Raw genomic sequence first — 14,697 nt, 5'->3', positions numbered from 1 at the left:
CCGAAGAGAAGAAAAATGAGTCATGCCTGCTTCGGCTCCTACAACTCACGAAACAGATTTTGAGCTGAGTTAATGAAATATATATTTAATACAAGTTTGTGGTAGGCTGTAGGCCATTAATTTAACATGCCTGAAAAGTTAGTATTTACTTACAAACAGTATGTTTAAAAATCCTTTAGAATAGCATAATCTAAAAACAATCTTGCTCCTCTTTGTATTTTTCTTACCAGAGAGATAATATTTACTGTTTATCATGCCCCCACCCCCTGCACCCTCCCCTAAAAGTTGAATCCTGGAATTTCCCGTGGTGTCAATTCCTGGTTTTCCCTCAACAATCCCTCACTGCTGGTATTCAGACCTTACCAAAAGTGGTGGTCCTGTGGCCTGCGTACATCCTCAGACTGGCCAAATCTGTGTGTATAGCAGGTGTCTCCTGCACTGGGCCCTCCCCAATTCTGCACCCTGCCTGCTAGATTGACATTCCTAGGTTTGCTTTCGCTGCCTGGGCTGACTTCCCTCTTGAGCTCCTGGACTTAGGCGTGGTGGGTGTTGGTGCCTTCGAGCTCCGGCCAGCAGGAGAGTTAGAATCCTCTCTTGACTCTAGAAGTGGTATGGCCATGACCCCTCTCAGACGGAGAGCTGTATGACTTTCGGTGAGACCTAACCCCAGCACACAAGTGACATCGCCTTCTTCTCCCAGGTCTGTCTCTGACCTACTTCCTACAGAGAGAAGTTAAATAGTATTTTGCAATAACATGTTACAAATTTTATTCAAAGACCGCAGCAGCTTGTGACCCTTTAAATATCCTTTAAATGCTTTCAGTGTGGTTTGTTAAAGGATAGCTTTTTTAAAGGGTGACATAATGACCACACAAATACAAAATACAAATACGAAAGGAACATGTGCCAAAGATAAATTTTAAAAAGTTATAAATCAGTGAGAAAAATAGTAAGCTGGAGAAAACTGGTTCAAAAGAGACCAGGATGGACAGACACAATCCAGCCCATCAGGAATGGTGAAATGATAATAGATGGGAAACTGGCCGTTCCCCAAAAGTGGTTATCCATTACATCTTCACAGAACAAAAGTTAATCTGACTTACAGGAATAGGACTCATTTGCATCATGATCAACCCTCTACACACCACCCATACCCATTCTGACTCAGAGTGACACTATTGGACAGAGTAGAACTGTCCCACCAGGTTTCCAAGGCTGTAATCTTTTAGGGAAGCAGGTTGCCACATCTTTCTCCTGAGGAGCAGCTTGTAGGTTCGAACCACTGACCTTTCGGTTAGCAGCTGAGTGCTTCCGACTGTGCTACCAGGACTCCTACAATGTCACAGAGTTGCAAAAGTAGTCAAAGTCAAGGCCATGTCCTCCATAGAGTAATACAGCCTGGGAGGGTCCTCTAGACCACACCCTATCATCCACTGGGAAGAGATCCAGGAATCTGTTTGTCCATTTCAAAGACTTTTGCAATTTTTCCTTCCAGATTTAGAAGTGGTCTGTCTATGCTATTTGATCTACCATATTTCTTCATCTATCATGCACGTTTTTGTCACACCTCTGCAATTAAAATTGGTAGCATGTTTTTTCTTCGTGTACATAAAATAGCAATGCATCTCACAATCAATGGCGTCTTAGATATGAGGAAATGAAGTCATATCATCAACTGGCTAACTTGAGAAAATGGTTTTGGGGTGGAAAATTCTTAGCTAGCATCTTCCTTGGGAAAGAAAAGGACCCAAATAAAGGGGGGAAAAATACCAAGCTTATTATCAGCCTTGATCTCTAATGCGTGTTTTTTATTTAAACGTTTTTATTCAATTCAGAGCAGGTCACTGATCATGAAAACTTAAGATGCAAAAGCCATTGTCTTGAGTCAGACAGAAAAGACCAAGCCACAGGCTAAGGCGCCTTCATGACCACTAGGCTGGAGAAGCAATAATTAAAACGATACAGAAAACCAACTAACCAGTGAGACATCTCACATGTTGGCACCAGCTCAGAAGTTATAAGCTAAGTGGGCAGAACCCTAGCTGAACCCTGGCAACTGACTACCATCGCTTTGTGGGTTATGCTGTTGTTGTTGGGTGCTGTTGAGTTGATTTTCAACTACAGTGACCCCATGTGACAGGAGAACTGCCCCATAGGGTTTTCCTGGCTATCATCTTTACGGGAACAGATCCCTAGGTCTTTCTCCCGTGGAGCTGCTGGGAGGGTTTGAACTGCCAACCTTTCGGTCGCACTTAGCCATTTTCACCACCAGGGCTCCTCTGTTAGTTATACAGACTGAGAATTGAGAGTATTTCTCACAGAAACAGCACTAACAGCAAGGACAATGCCTTATGGGTACACAACCTGTTCCCTCGTACAAAAGTCCTGCAGAAAACCCTGACTCCTCCACCCGCTCCTTACAACAGAGAGTTCCCTGTTGAGATCAACAATCTTTTCGAACAGGTTTTCATGACTTTTTTTCCACTCAAAATTTTCTCACCTAGGTTAGAAGATTTGAGTCTCTCTTAGTTAATGCTAAGAAGTAATTTCCTTCTCTCATTTATTTCTTTAAAGAAACAGAACACGAGGAACATGATTACATGATTTCAGTCTCAATCCGAGTGTTATAAACAAGACGGCGACTCCATTTAATATTCATCTTAGGCAAAAGTGTAGAAAAATTAAAAGTTCTGTCCCTCAGAACTTTGACTTTTCTTCCTAACTACTTTCCACTTCCTACCATTGGCTCACCTTTCCTATCCTCTTTCTTCCCCCACTCTACAGCTACCCACCACCTGCTTAGTTATAAAAGTGCACACTCCAGCCTCTCTTGCAGCTAGGGTGGCCATGTGATACTGTTCTGGCCACTGAGGCCAAAGAAGAGATGCAGGAAGAATTTCTGGGAATGTTGGGAATGTCATTATGGTGTATTTCCTGATTGCATGCACTGCCCTTTCTCCCGTTCTTCTCCTTCCTCCCTCCAATGCTGGATGGTGGCACAATGGCTGGAGTTGCAACAGCAATCTTGTGATTTTGAGGCAAAGGCTGAGAAAGTCACAGAAATCTTGCTCAGAGTCACTGAATAAATGCCAGCGGCTGCCGATCTCTGCACTTGTGACATGAGGAAAAGCTATCCCTTTTTAAAGCTTCTGTCTCAGTTAGTCATAATGGAACACAATCCTATTTATTATAGACCAAAGACTAAAGAGGAAAGGAAGAAGAAAGAAAGCTTGACTATTCACAGAAACAAGATTATCTACAGAAAACCCACTGCTACTCATAAGGCCAAAGATGAAGAAATAGAAGATTTTTATCAGCTGCTGCAGTCTGAAATTGATCGAACATGCAATCAAAATGCATTGATAATTATTGGTGATTGGAACACAAAAGTTGGAAACAAAGAAGGAGGATCACTAGTTGGAAAATATGTCCTTGGTGACAGAAACAATGCCAGAGATCAAATGATAGAATTTTGCAAGACCAGCGACTTCTTCATTGCAAATACCTTCTTTCACCAACATAAACGGCAACTATATACATGGACCTCGCCAGATGGAACACACAGAAATCAAATTAACTACATCTGCGGAAAGAGACGATGGAACAAGGCCAGGGGCTGACTGTGGAACAGACCATCAATTGCTCATATGCAAGTTCAAGCTGAAACTGAAGAAAATCAGACCAAGTCCACAAGAGCCAAAATATGACCTTGAGTACATCCCACCTGAATTTAGAGACCACCTGAAGAACAGATTTGACACACTGAACACTAGTGACCAAAGACCAGACAAGCTGTGGAATGACATCAAGGACATCGTCCATGAAGAAAGCAAGAGGTCACTGAAAAGACAGGAAAGAAAGAAAAGACCAAGATGGATGTCAGAGGAAACTCTAAAACTTGCTCTCGAACATTGAGCAGCTAAAGCAAAAGGAAGAATTGATGAAGTAAAAGAACTGAACAGAAGATTTCAAGGCCGTCTCGAGAAGACAAAGTATTATAATGACATGTGCAAAAAGCTGGAGATGGAAAATCAAAAGGGAAGAACATGCTCAGTGTTTCTCAAGCTGAAAGAACTGAAGCAAAAATTCAAGCCTCGAGTTGCAACAGTGAAGGATTCTATGGGGAAAATATTAAACGATACAGGAAGCATCAAAAAAAGATGGAAGGAATACACAGAGTCATTATACCAAAAAGAATTAGTCGATATTCAACCATTTCAAGAGGTGGCATATGATCAGGAACTGATGGTACTGAAAGAAGTCCAAGCTGCTCTGAAGGCATTGGCGAAAAACAAGGCTCCAGGAATTGATGGATTACCAATTGAGATGCTTCAACAAACAGATGCAGTGCTGGAGGTGCTCACTCGTCTATGCCAAGAAATATGGAAGACAGCTTCCTGGCCAACTGACTGGAAGAGATCCATATTTGTGCCTATTCCCAAGAAAGGTGATCCAACTGAATATGGAAATTATAGAACAATATCATTAATATTACACACAAGCAAAATTTTGCTGAAGATCATTCAAAAATGGCTGTAGCAGTATATCGACAGGGAACTGCCAGAAATTCAGGTTGGTTTCAGAAGACGACATGGAACCAGGGATATCATTGCTGATGTCAGATGGATCTTGGCTGAAAGCAGAGAATACCAGAAGGATGTTTACCTGTGTTTTACTTATTATGCAAAGGGATTTGGCTGTGTGGATCATAACAAATTATGGATACCACTGCGAAGAACGGGAATTCCAGAACACTTAATTGTGCTCATGAGGAACCTTTACATAAATCAAGAGGCAGTTGTTCGGACAGAACAAGGGGATACTGATTCGTTTAAAGCCAGGAAAGGTGTGTGTCAGGGTTGTATTCAATCTGTATGCTGAGCAAATAATATGAGAAGTTGGACTATATGAAGAAGAAAGGGGCATCAGGATTGGAGGAAGACTCATTAACAACCTGCGTTATGCAGATGACACACCTTGCTTGCTGAAAGTGAAGAGGACATGAAGCACTTACTAATGAAGTTCAAAGACCACAGCCTTCAGCATAGATTGCACCTCAACGTAAAGAAAACAAAAATCCTCACAACTGTACCAATGAGCAACATCATCATGAAAAGATTGAAGTTGTCAAGGGTTTCATTTTACTTGAATCCACAATCAACAGCCATGGAAGCAGCAGTCAAGAAATCAAAAGATGCATTGCACTGGGCAAATCTGCTGCAAAGGACCTCTTTAAAGTGTTGAAGAGCAAAGATGTCACCCTGAAGACAAAGGTGCGCCTCACCCAAGCCATGGTATTTTCAGTCGCATCATGTGCATGTGAAAGCTGGACAATGAATAAGGAAGAGTGAAGAGGAATTGAGGCCTTTGAATTGTGGTGTTGGCAAAGACTGTTGAATATACCATGGACGGGCTGGGGTGCCAAAAGAACGAACAAATCTGTCTTAGAAAAAGTATAACCAGAATGCTCCTTAGAAGCAAGGATGGCGAGACTGCATCTTACATACTTTGGACATGTTGTCAGGAGGGATCAGTCCCTGAAGAAGGACATCATGCTTGGCAGAGTACAGGGTCAGCGGAAAAGAGGAAGACCCTCAACGAGGTGGACTGACACAGTGGCTGCAACAATGAGCTCAAGCATAACAATGATTGTGAGGGTGGCTCAGGACTGGGCAGTGTTTCTTTCTGTCGTGCATAGGGTTGCTATGAGTTGGAACCAACTCGACGGCACCTAACAACAACAACGCAACATAGAAAACCCAAGTGACTCCACAGTCACATTTTTAAAAATTATAACAGGACTCAGCCACATATGAATCCAATATACCCACTGCCTTCGAGTTGATTACGACCCATAGCAACCCTCTAGACAGAGCACAGCTGACCCATACGGTTTCCTAGGCTGTAATCTTGGAGCAGACTGCCACATCTTTCTCCCACAGAGCAGTTGATGGGTTCAAACTGCTGACCTTTGAGTTAGCAGCTGAGCGCTTAACTACTGCGCCACCAGGGCTCTTGAATATAATGTAATGAAATCAATTGCATGTCTATATACCAGCAATGGAGTTACCAAAAGCAAACAAATAAAAAAAAAACATTGCCTTTGAGTCGATTCCGACTAATAGTGACCCTATAGGACAGAGTAGAACTGCCCCATAGGGCTTCCAAGGACCGCCTGGTGGACTCAAATTGCCAGCCTTTTGGTTAGCAGCCATAGCTGGTAAACAGTATGCCACCAGGGTTTTCACTGAAATCCATTGCATGTCTGTATACCAGCAACGGAGTTAGAACATGTACATTTTTTAAAAAGGTATAATTTACAATAGTAATGTAAAATATAGGGTCTCCAGAAATAAATCCTATAAAAGATATGCATGATCTTTATGGAGAAAATTATACAATTATTGAAAGCAAAAAAAAATTTCTAAACAAATGGAGAGGTAAGTTATGTTTATGGGTGGGAAGACCCAATTCCAAACAAATGTATTCTTCGAAAGTTATTCTATTTTCCCCAAATGAATCTATAAATTGAATGCATTCCAATTAAAATTCCAATGGAATTGTGTGTGTGAGAGAGAGAAACCTGTCAAGATAATTCTAATATTTATGAAGAAGAGCAAACAGTCAGGAACAGTCATGAAAATTTTGAAGAACACATTTGGCGGACTTCTCACTCTTCCATACTTATTACACAGCTTTGGTAAATAAGTACAGGAAGAAGCATGTAAGCCCTGGGAAGAGAAGAGACCATCAAGAAACACAGGCTCGCTACAAAACTCTGACTGTGGTATAATGTACATCACAGAGAACGAACGATCAGGGATGCTGAGGGATTGGTTATCAATGAGGAAAAAAATGTAAACTTGAATCCGTATCTCATCTCATACGTAATTTCAGGTGACCCAAATTTGAAACTTACAACTTTATGGCCATGGAAAAGGGAAAGGTTTTTTAAAATATATATATATATATATTTTTATCCTCAAACGGTTTCTTGAAATCGACTTCTGTCTCTGTGGGAATCGGACAGTTACATGTATTATAAAAGAACGGCGTGGTTTCGCGTTTTACTTTTTACAATCTCGGGTGTTGGCAAACTGGGATGATTGCCTTGAAGTTCAATCAAAGCTGTGGGGTTAAACTACTGTCATTTTCTGAGAGACTAGAGCCGAGTGCCTCACAAAGCCTGGCAGTTTCTTTTATCAGCATTCCTCACGTCGACTGCCCACCCCAGTTTTCGTCCTTTTCAAATCAGACCATTTTAGTATAATCAGGATCTAACGTGGTTCATGAGGGCTGAAAACCATTTTAAAATTTAAAAAGAGCTAATATTACAAAATCTCAGAGGTTGAACTATAAAAAGAACTTGAACAGCTCCTGCTCAGGAAGAATAAAGTAGATTTTCAACAGGCAAAATCACGAAGAAGGGTGAGCAAAGAGTTCTCAGAAACGACACAAAAAGCACGATCCATGAAAGAAAAATAAAGATAAACTGGACTTCATCAAATTAAATCAATTAATTAAATTTCAGAAAAATGGAAAGACAAGCCAATGGTTGTGAGAATATATTTGCAAGCCACATATCTGATAAAGGACTTGTAGCTAAAATATATACTCTTACAACTCAATAATAAAAAATGACCAAGTGACATATGGACCAAGGATATGAAGAGATATTCTCTAAAGAAGATACGCAAATGACCAATACACACATAAAAAGATGCTCAGCATCAGGGCAGTGCTGGTCAAAACCACAATGGGACCCACTACCACGGCTACAATCAAAAAGGCCCAGATGGCATGTGATGTGGAGAAATCAGAACCCTCATTTATTGCTGGTGGGGATGAAAAACAGTATGGCTGCTGCAGAAAATGGGCTGGCAGTTCCTCAGAAGGTTAAACACAGAGCCACCAACTGACCCAGCAATTCCACTCCTTGGTATATACCCAAATGAAATTTGACAAACAAGAAAAGCAAAGCCCTCCTTTGGGAAGGGCTGTACTTACTGAGGTTCCACTTGAGGCCCTCTGTGGTCACCTGGCTGCACGGCTGCCCGACAGGAATGAGGCCACACCAGTCACCCTCCATGCCAGTGTCCACGTGCAGTCTGTGCTTGCCCTGTGGGAGAGAGGGCTGACCATTAGGAAGAGAGGGAGGGAGGCAGGGTCACTAGTACCACTGACCACGTGACTGTGTGGACCAGGCATCATTCTAGGACCTTCCATGGTGTTATCTGTCATACTTAATCCTAACGACCAGCTTACAAGGCAGCTTACTGCCAATTATTATTTCTACAGAAGGAGCCCTTGTGGCACAAACGTCTAAGCACTTAGCTAACTGAAAGGTCCACGGTTCAAACCCACCCCGTGGCTCTGAGGGAGAAACACCTGGTGATCTGCTCCTGTAACACAGACTACAGCCTAGGAAATCGTATGGGCAGTTCCGTTCTGTCCCTTGGGGTCACGAGAAGCTGGCATTGACTCGATGTCACACGAGATTGTATCTGTATCTATGGATCTCTCTCTCCACGACAAGGCGTGCTCTACCTGGAAACGGGGTATCTCCCTGAAGAACTACCACGCTTCTTCCCTTCGGACTTCAGAACCACATTTTTAAAGGAAATATAAACTACAGTTTGAACTTGGTGCCCATCGTTGGGAGAGAGGATAGGCAACACGTGGAGGATACGCACCAAGCAATGGATTTGATGCACACAGAGACACAGGGGCTGAAGACGGTGCTTAGCGAGCAGGTGGGAAACAGGAGGGGGCAAATTACAGCACCCCCTGATGTAAGTGAAAACACATGCAAACACAGTAAGATGCTTTTTCTAATGAAAAATGTTTCATACACACCAAAATGTTTGCTCACGGAAAGGGTGGGGAGAAGGAGAACGTGGGACGGGGATACGGGGAAGCATCAGTCAGCCAGTCAACCATCAGTCAGTCGTCTGATCGATGAGGACTCTCGCCTGGACCAGAGACGCTAATGTGCTGTGAGCCAAGGTGCTGATTGACTCAACCCTGAGGGCCGGTGAAGCGGATCTGCAGGACATGTCACGGTGGACGTCTGACTTTATGCGTTTGTCAGAACCCACAGGGCTGGCCAACACGGAGAGCGACCCCAATGTAAACTGTGGGCTTTAGTTACTAATAACGTATAGATAGGGGTTCATCAGTTGTAACAATGTACCACAGGAATGCAAGATGTTAATAATAGGAGAGACTACGTGCAGGGGGAGGAGGGAACATTTGGGGACTCTGTTTTCTGTAAACCTAACACTGTAAAAATTAAAGTATATTAATTTAAAGAAATGTCTCTCAAGGACCTTTCAGTTTCTCAGTCCTTAAATGTGGTGGGGGGTTTGACACAATGCCAGATGAAAAGTACCACAGGAGGTAAGCAGGGAGCTGCTAGTTACAGCCTTATTCGGCTCCCCCTCCCCACAAAAAAAAAACATTCAATTAAATTTTGTTTAAGCCATGAGCTGCCTTTATTTTTTTGTACAGAAGTCTTCCCTAAATTCATTTACATTGCACAGCTCGCCACATAGGTTCTTCCTTCCATGCTCCCTTATAAAGATCACTTTCTCAGAAGACAGAGATGTCAGACATAATGCAAATTAACATCCACAGCAGCCAAACAGAACCCTAATGAGCAAATCCTGGAGGAGGCAGCAAAAGCACCTTTAATGAAAGGAGCCGACGAGGGGGCTGTGGAGCAGCTCCCTTCCTGAGGATTGCTTTGGTTCCAGCCCAGAGGATGGGGAGGCATGCAGATTTCCCACGTAAGGGGACCCAAGTCCATGTGTCCTGCCGAAAGGGCTGTACTCCTGGGGTCCCCTGTCATAAGGACGGCACGCCTGCACAGACCTCCCCATGTCTTTCTCTGCAACCAGTGTTTCTGCCAATGAGTTTTTGGGGTGTGGATTCATCACTTATCAAAGCAGGGCTGTGAGGTTATTGGGTTGTCTGATTTTCAGTGGGTTACAATTAATTCCTAAGGAACCCTGGTGGCACAGTGCTTAAGTGCTCAGCCGAAAGGATGGCAGTTTGAACCCACCCAGTGGTTCTGTGGGAAAAAGGCCTGGTGATCTGCTTTCATTGAGATCACTGCCAAGAAGGCCCAATGGAGCAGCTCTACTCTGGCACGCGTGGGGTTGCCAGGAGTCAGAATCGGCTCGACAGCACACAACAACACCGTGCTTCATTCCTACCTTTTAATTGAAGACTTTCTTCTTTGCTGGCTTTTGATCAGCTTAGTGGCTTGGCAGTGGCCAGCCGAATGCGTTAAGATGTTTAATGTATTTAATGTATTCGACCAGTACGTTAAAATACCAAGGAAGGGTGATGAAGGAAATGAGGAATGATTTTTGAACTTATGGATATTAATTCCTCCCGAGAAGACCCTTCAGTTCGTACCTTACGGTAATGTAAAGGAAACCGCACGTACACGTTAAGTTTACTGTCCCAGGGAGAGAACAGCCGCCATAAAATCCACTGATTTAAACGACACAACAGTCCGCTTTCGGTTCCAGCCCTGCTATATATTCATTGCCTTCCTCATTAGTTTAAGAATCAACAGACCTTGAAATTTTCAATATGGGAATAAACTAGTTTGTGGACTTGAGAAGTCAGAGATAGGTCTTAGCCTACAATCAATCAACTCTTTTTTTTCCTCTCATTGCAAAAAGGAGTTTAGCCAAATGTGAATGGTTTTTGTGCTTAGAAATATGCAAATCTAGCTTTGTGCAGTGAAAGGAGAGTGATATCACGCTTACATCCTGTATATCAAGACTAGGTGACATCTTACAAATGAACAACTGTACAAAAAGATTTTTGTTCGTTCCCCAGATTTCTCAGTTTGTAATATGCATGAGTGAGTGTACATGAGATCTGACCCAGGCAGACGCACAGCCTCCCTGAGGATGTATGTCATTACCGGAAGCCTGAGGCCCGGGACTGGTCATTTACTTCCATCCAGCCTCGAGAGGTTCCTGCTCCACCCCGTCTTTCAAGTCAAAGGCAGTTGTACAGGGCAAAGAAGGGAACAAAACCAATCACGGTTTGCCTTCCCAACAGTGGTTATTTAGCAAATCTAACAACCTTGATAAGGTGTGAAGCTGTTGCTAAGTGAAGGGAAGCCACGATGTGATGTAAAATCTCAGATAACATTTAAAAGAAATCATACCCACAGCCATGCAAGGCCAGACAGCACACAGGATCACAGCTAGACTGCAGAGCCAAGCTGGACAAACAGCACACCGAAACAGGACCTTAGCTGGGACCAGAACTCACTGCCTCGCGTATGATGCCTGCTCTTGGCAAATGGCTATGAAATGGCTAAGACCACGCCCACCCAAGATTGTGCTTTTGCCAAAATAACAAACATGGCTGCAATGTGAAACGTGGCATTTGAATTTAATTTACATCACTGTCTCAGTTATCTCGTGCTGCTATAACAGAAATACCACAAGTGGGTGGCTTTAACTAACAGAATTTTATTTCCTCACAGTTTAGGAGCCTAGAGTCCGAATTCAGAGTGCGGCTCTAGGGGAAGGCTTTCTCTCTGTCAGCTCTGGAGGAAGGCCTTGTCTCTTTGAGCTTCTGCTCCTGGGTGACTGTCCTGTCGTTTGGCATCTTTCTTCCCATCTCTGCTCTGCTCGTTCACTTGTTTAGCCTCTTTTCTATCTCAAAAAAGATTGACTCAAAATGTAGCCTACACTATTAACATAACAAAAACGATCCATTCCCAAATGGGATTATAACTACAGTCATACAGGTTAGGAATTACAACATGTATATATATACATATTTTTTATTAACTTTTATTGAGCTTCAAGTAAACGTTTACAAATCAAGTCAGTCTGTCACATATAAGTTAATATACATCTTACTCCTTACTCCCACTTGCTCTCCCCCTAATGAGTCAGCCCTTCCAGTCTCTCCTTTCGTGAAAACTTTGGCAGCCTCCAACTCTCTCTATCCTCCCATCCCCCCTCCAGACAGGAGATGCCAACACAGTCTCAAGTGTCCACCTGATATAATTAGCTCACTCTTCATCAGCATCTCTCTCCCACCCACTGTCCAGTCCCTTTCATGTCTGATGAATTGTCTTCGGGGATGGTTCCCGTCCTGTGCCAACAGAAGGTTTGGGGACCATGACTGCCGGGATTCCTCTAGTCACATCCAGACCATTAAGTATGGTCTTTTTATGAGAATTTGGGGTCTGCATCCCACTGATCTCCTGCTACCTCAGGGGTTCTCTATTCTGCTCCCTGTGAGGGCAGTCATCGATTGTGGCCGGGCACCAACTAGTTCTTCTGGTCTCAGGATGATGCAGGTCTCTGGTTCATGTGGCCCTTTCTGTCTCTTGGGCTCTTAGCTGTCGTGTGACCTTGGTGTTCTTCATTCTCCTTTGATCCAGGTGGGTTGAGACCAATTGATGCATCTTAGATGGCCGCTTGTTAGCTTTTAAGACCCCAGACGCCACATTTCAAAGTGGGATGCAGAATGTTTTCATAATAGAATTATTTTGCCAATTGACTTAGAAGTCCCCTTACACCATGGTTCCCAAACCCCCACCCTTGCTCCGCTGACCTTTGAAGTATTCCGTTTATCCCGGAACTTCTTTGCTTTTGGTCCAGTCCAGTCCAGTTGAGCTGACCTTCCATGTATTGAGTGTTGTCCTTCCCTTCACCTAAAGCAGTTCTTATCAGCTAATTAATCAGTAAAAAACCCTCTCCCTCTCTCCCTCCCTCCCCCCCTCGTAACCACAAAAGTATGTGTTCTTCTCGGTTTATACTATTTCTCAAGATCGTATAATAGTGGTCTTATACAATATTTGTCCTTTTGCCTCTGACTGATTTCGCTCAGCATAATGCCTTCCAGGTTCCTCCATGTTATGAAATGTTTCAAAGATTCGTCACTGTTCTTTATTGATGCGTAGTATTCCATTGTGTGAATATACCACAATTTATTTACCCATTCATCCGTAGATGGACACCTTGGTTGCTTCCAGCTCTTTGCTATTGTAAACAGAGCTGCAATAAACATGGGTGTGCATATATCTGTTTGTGTGAAGGCTCTTGTTTCTCTAGGGTATATTCCGAGGAGTGGGATTTCTGGGTTGTATGGTAGTTCTATTTCTAACTGTTTAAGATAACGCCAGATAGATTTCCAAAGTGGTTGTACCATTTTACATTCCCACCAGCAGTGTATAAGAGTTCCAATCTCTCCGCAGCCTCTCCAACATTTATTATTTTGTATTTTTTGGATGAATGGCAGCCTTGTTGGAGTGAGATGGAATCTCATTGTAGTTTTAATCCGCATTTCTCTAATGGCTAGTGATCGAGAGCATTTTCTCATGTATCTGTTAGCTGCCTGAATATCTTCTTTAGTGAAGTGTGTGTTCATATCCTTTGCCCACTTCTTGATTGGGTTGTTTGTCTTTTTGTGGTTGAGTTTTGACAGAATCATATAGATTTTAGAGATCAGGTGCTGGTCGGAGATGTCATAGCTGAAAATTCTTTCCCAGTGTGTAGGTGGTCTTTTTACTCTCTTGGTGAAGTCTTTAGATGAGCATAGGTGTTTGATTTTTAGGAGCTCCCAGTTATCGGGTTTCTCTCCGTCATTTTTGGTAATGTTTTGTATTCTGTTTATGCCTTGTATTAGGGCTCCTAGGACAACATGTATTTTGGGGGGATACAATTCCATCCATAACCATCACTAAATCCTTAAATTCAGTAACTGTGCCGAGACTTATACTGACACAGTGTTACAAACGGAATTGTGTCTCCCAAAGTATGTGCTGGAATCCTAACCTCTGGGTGTTGCAAAGGGTTAGGCGCTCAACTACTAACCCAAAGGTTGGTGGTTCAAACCCACCCAGAGGTACCTTGGAAGAAGGGCCTGGTGATCTGTTTCTGAAAGGTCACGGCCTTGAAAACCCTGTGGAGCCGTTTCTACTCTGCCAGAAGTCAGAATCAACTCTTAAGGCAACTAGTAAAAAATGAAAAAGAAAAACCTGTGGATGTAATTCCATTTGGGAATAGGGTCATATCAGGATAGGGTGTGTCCTAAACCTAACCACTTGTGAGATATAAAAAGAGATTAGACACAGAGGCAAGGAAGCACAGACTGGGGAAGGGAGATGCCATGTGAGACAGCAAGGAAAGGAGGAACAGAAACAAAGAGACAAGGACCTTCCCCCAGAGCCATCAGAGAGAGCCTCCCCTAGAGCTGGTGACCTCAGTTAGGACTGCTGGCCTCCTGAACTGTGAGAAAATACATTTATCTTCTTTAAAGCCACCCACTTGTGGTATGTCTGTTGTAGCAGCACTAGGAAACTAAGACAGAAAGCTTAGTGTGGATCCCACAAAACACACAGCAAGTTAGCAAGATCATTCACGATGCAGCTAAACGTAGGAAGGACGCAAACACACTTTCTACTTAGTGTAAAAGAGTCCAGGAGCAGGTGTGTGAGGTGGACATCACTCATGCAATCCCGGTTAGTGCTGCTTGTACACCCCATGGCTACATGCTGCTGGCCCTACTGCGTGCCTATGGCTGCCCCTACTGCGTGCCTGCGGCTACACTTACTGCACACCTGTACTTACTGCACACCTGCAGCTGCACTTACTGCAGACCTGCACCTACTGCACACCTGCGCCTACTGCACACCTGCGCCTACTGCAC

General features: G+C 43.3%; 1 protein-coding gene across 12 annotated transcripts in view; it reads right to left on the bottom strand.

The window, feature by feature from the left end:
- TPK1 (thiamin pyrophosphokinase 1) overlaps window positions 1-14,697 on the bottom strand; it is a 318,478-nt gene that overhangs the window by 98,525 nt on the left and 205,256 nt on the right. For all 12 annotated transcript variants that reach the window (XR_007518488.1, XR_007518487.1, XM_049894325.1 and 9 more), the window contains one exon: window positions 8,008-8,119. Coding sequence is in view for 10 of the 12 variants with exons in the window: in XM_049894325.1 (XP_049750282.1) it covers window positions 8,008-8,119 (112 nt within the window). In the remaining 2 variants the exon portion in view is untranslated. The remainder of the gene's footprint in view (window positions 1-8,007; window positions 8,120-14,697) is intronic.

This window comes from Elephas maximus, chromosome 8, assembly GCF_024166365.1.
Source record: "Elephas maximus indicus isolate mEleMax1 chromosome 8, mEleMax1 primary haplotype, whole genome shotgun sequence".
Lineage (NCBI taxonomy): Eukaryota > Metazoa > Chordata > Mammalia > Proboscidea > Elephantidae > Elephas > Elephas maximus.
The sequence above is the reverse complement of the archived record's forward strand: the minus strand, read 5'-3'. Positions and strand labels throughout refer to the sequence as shown.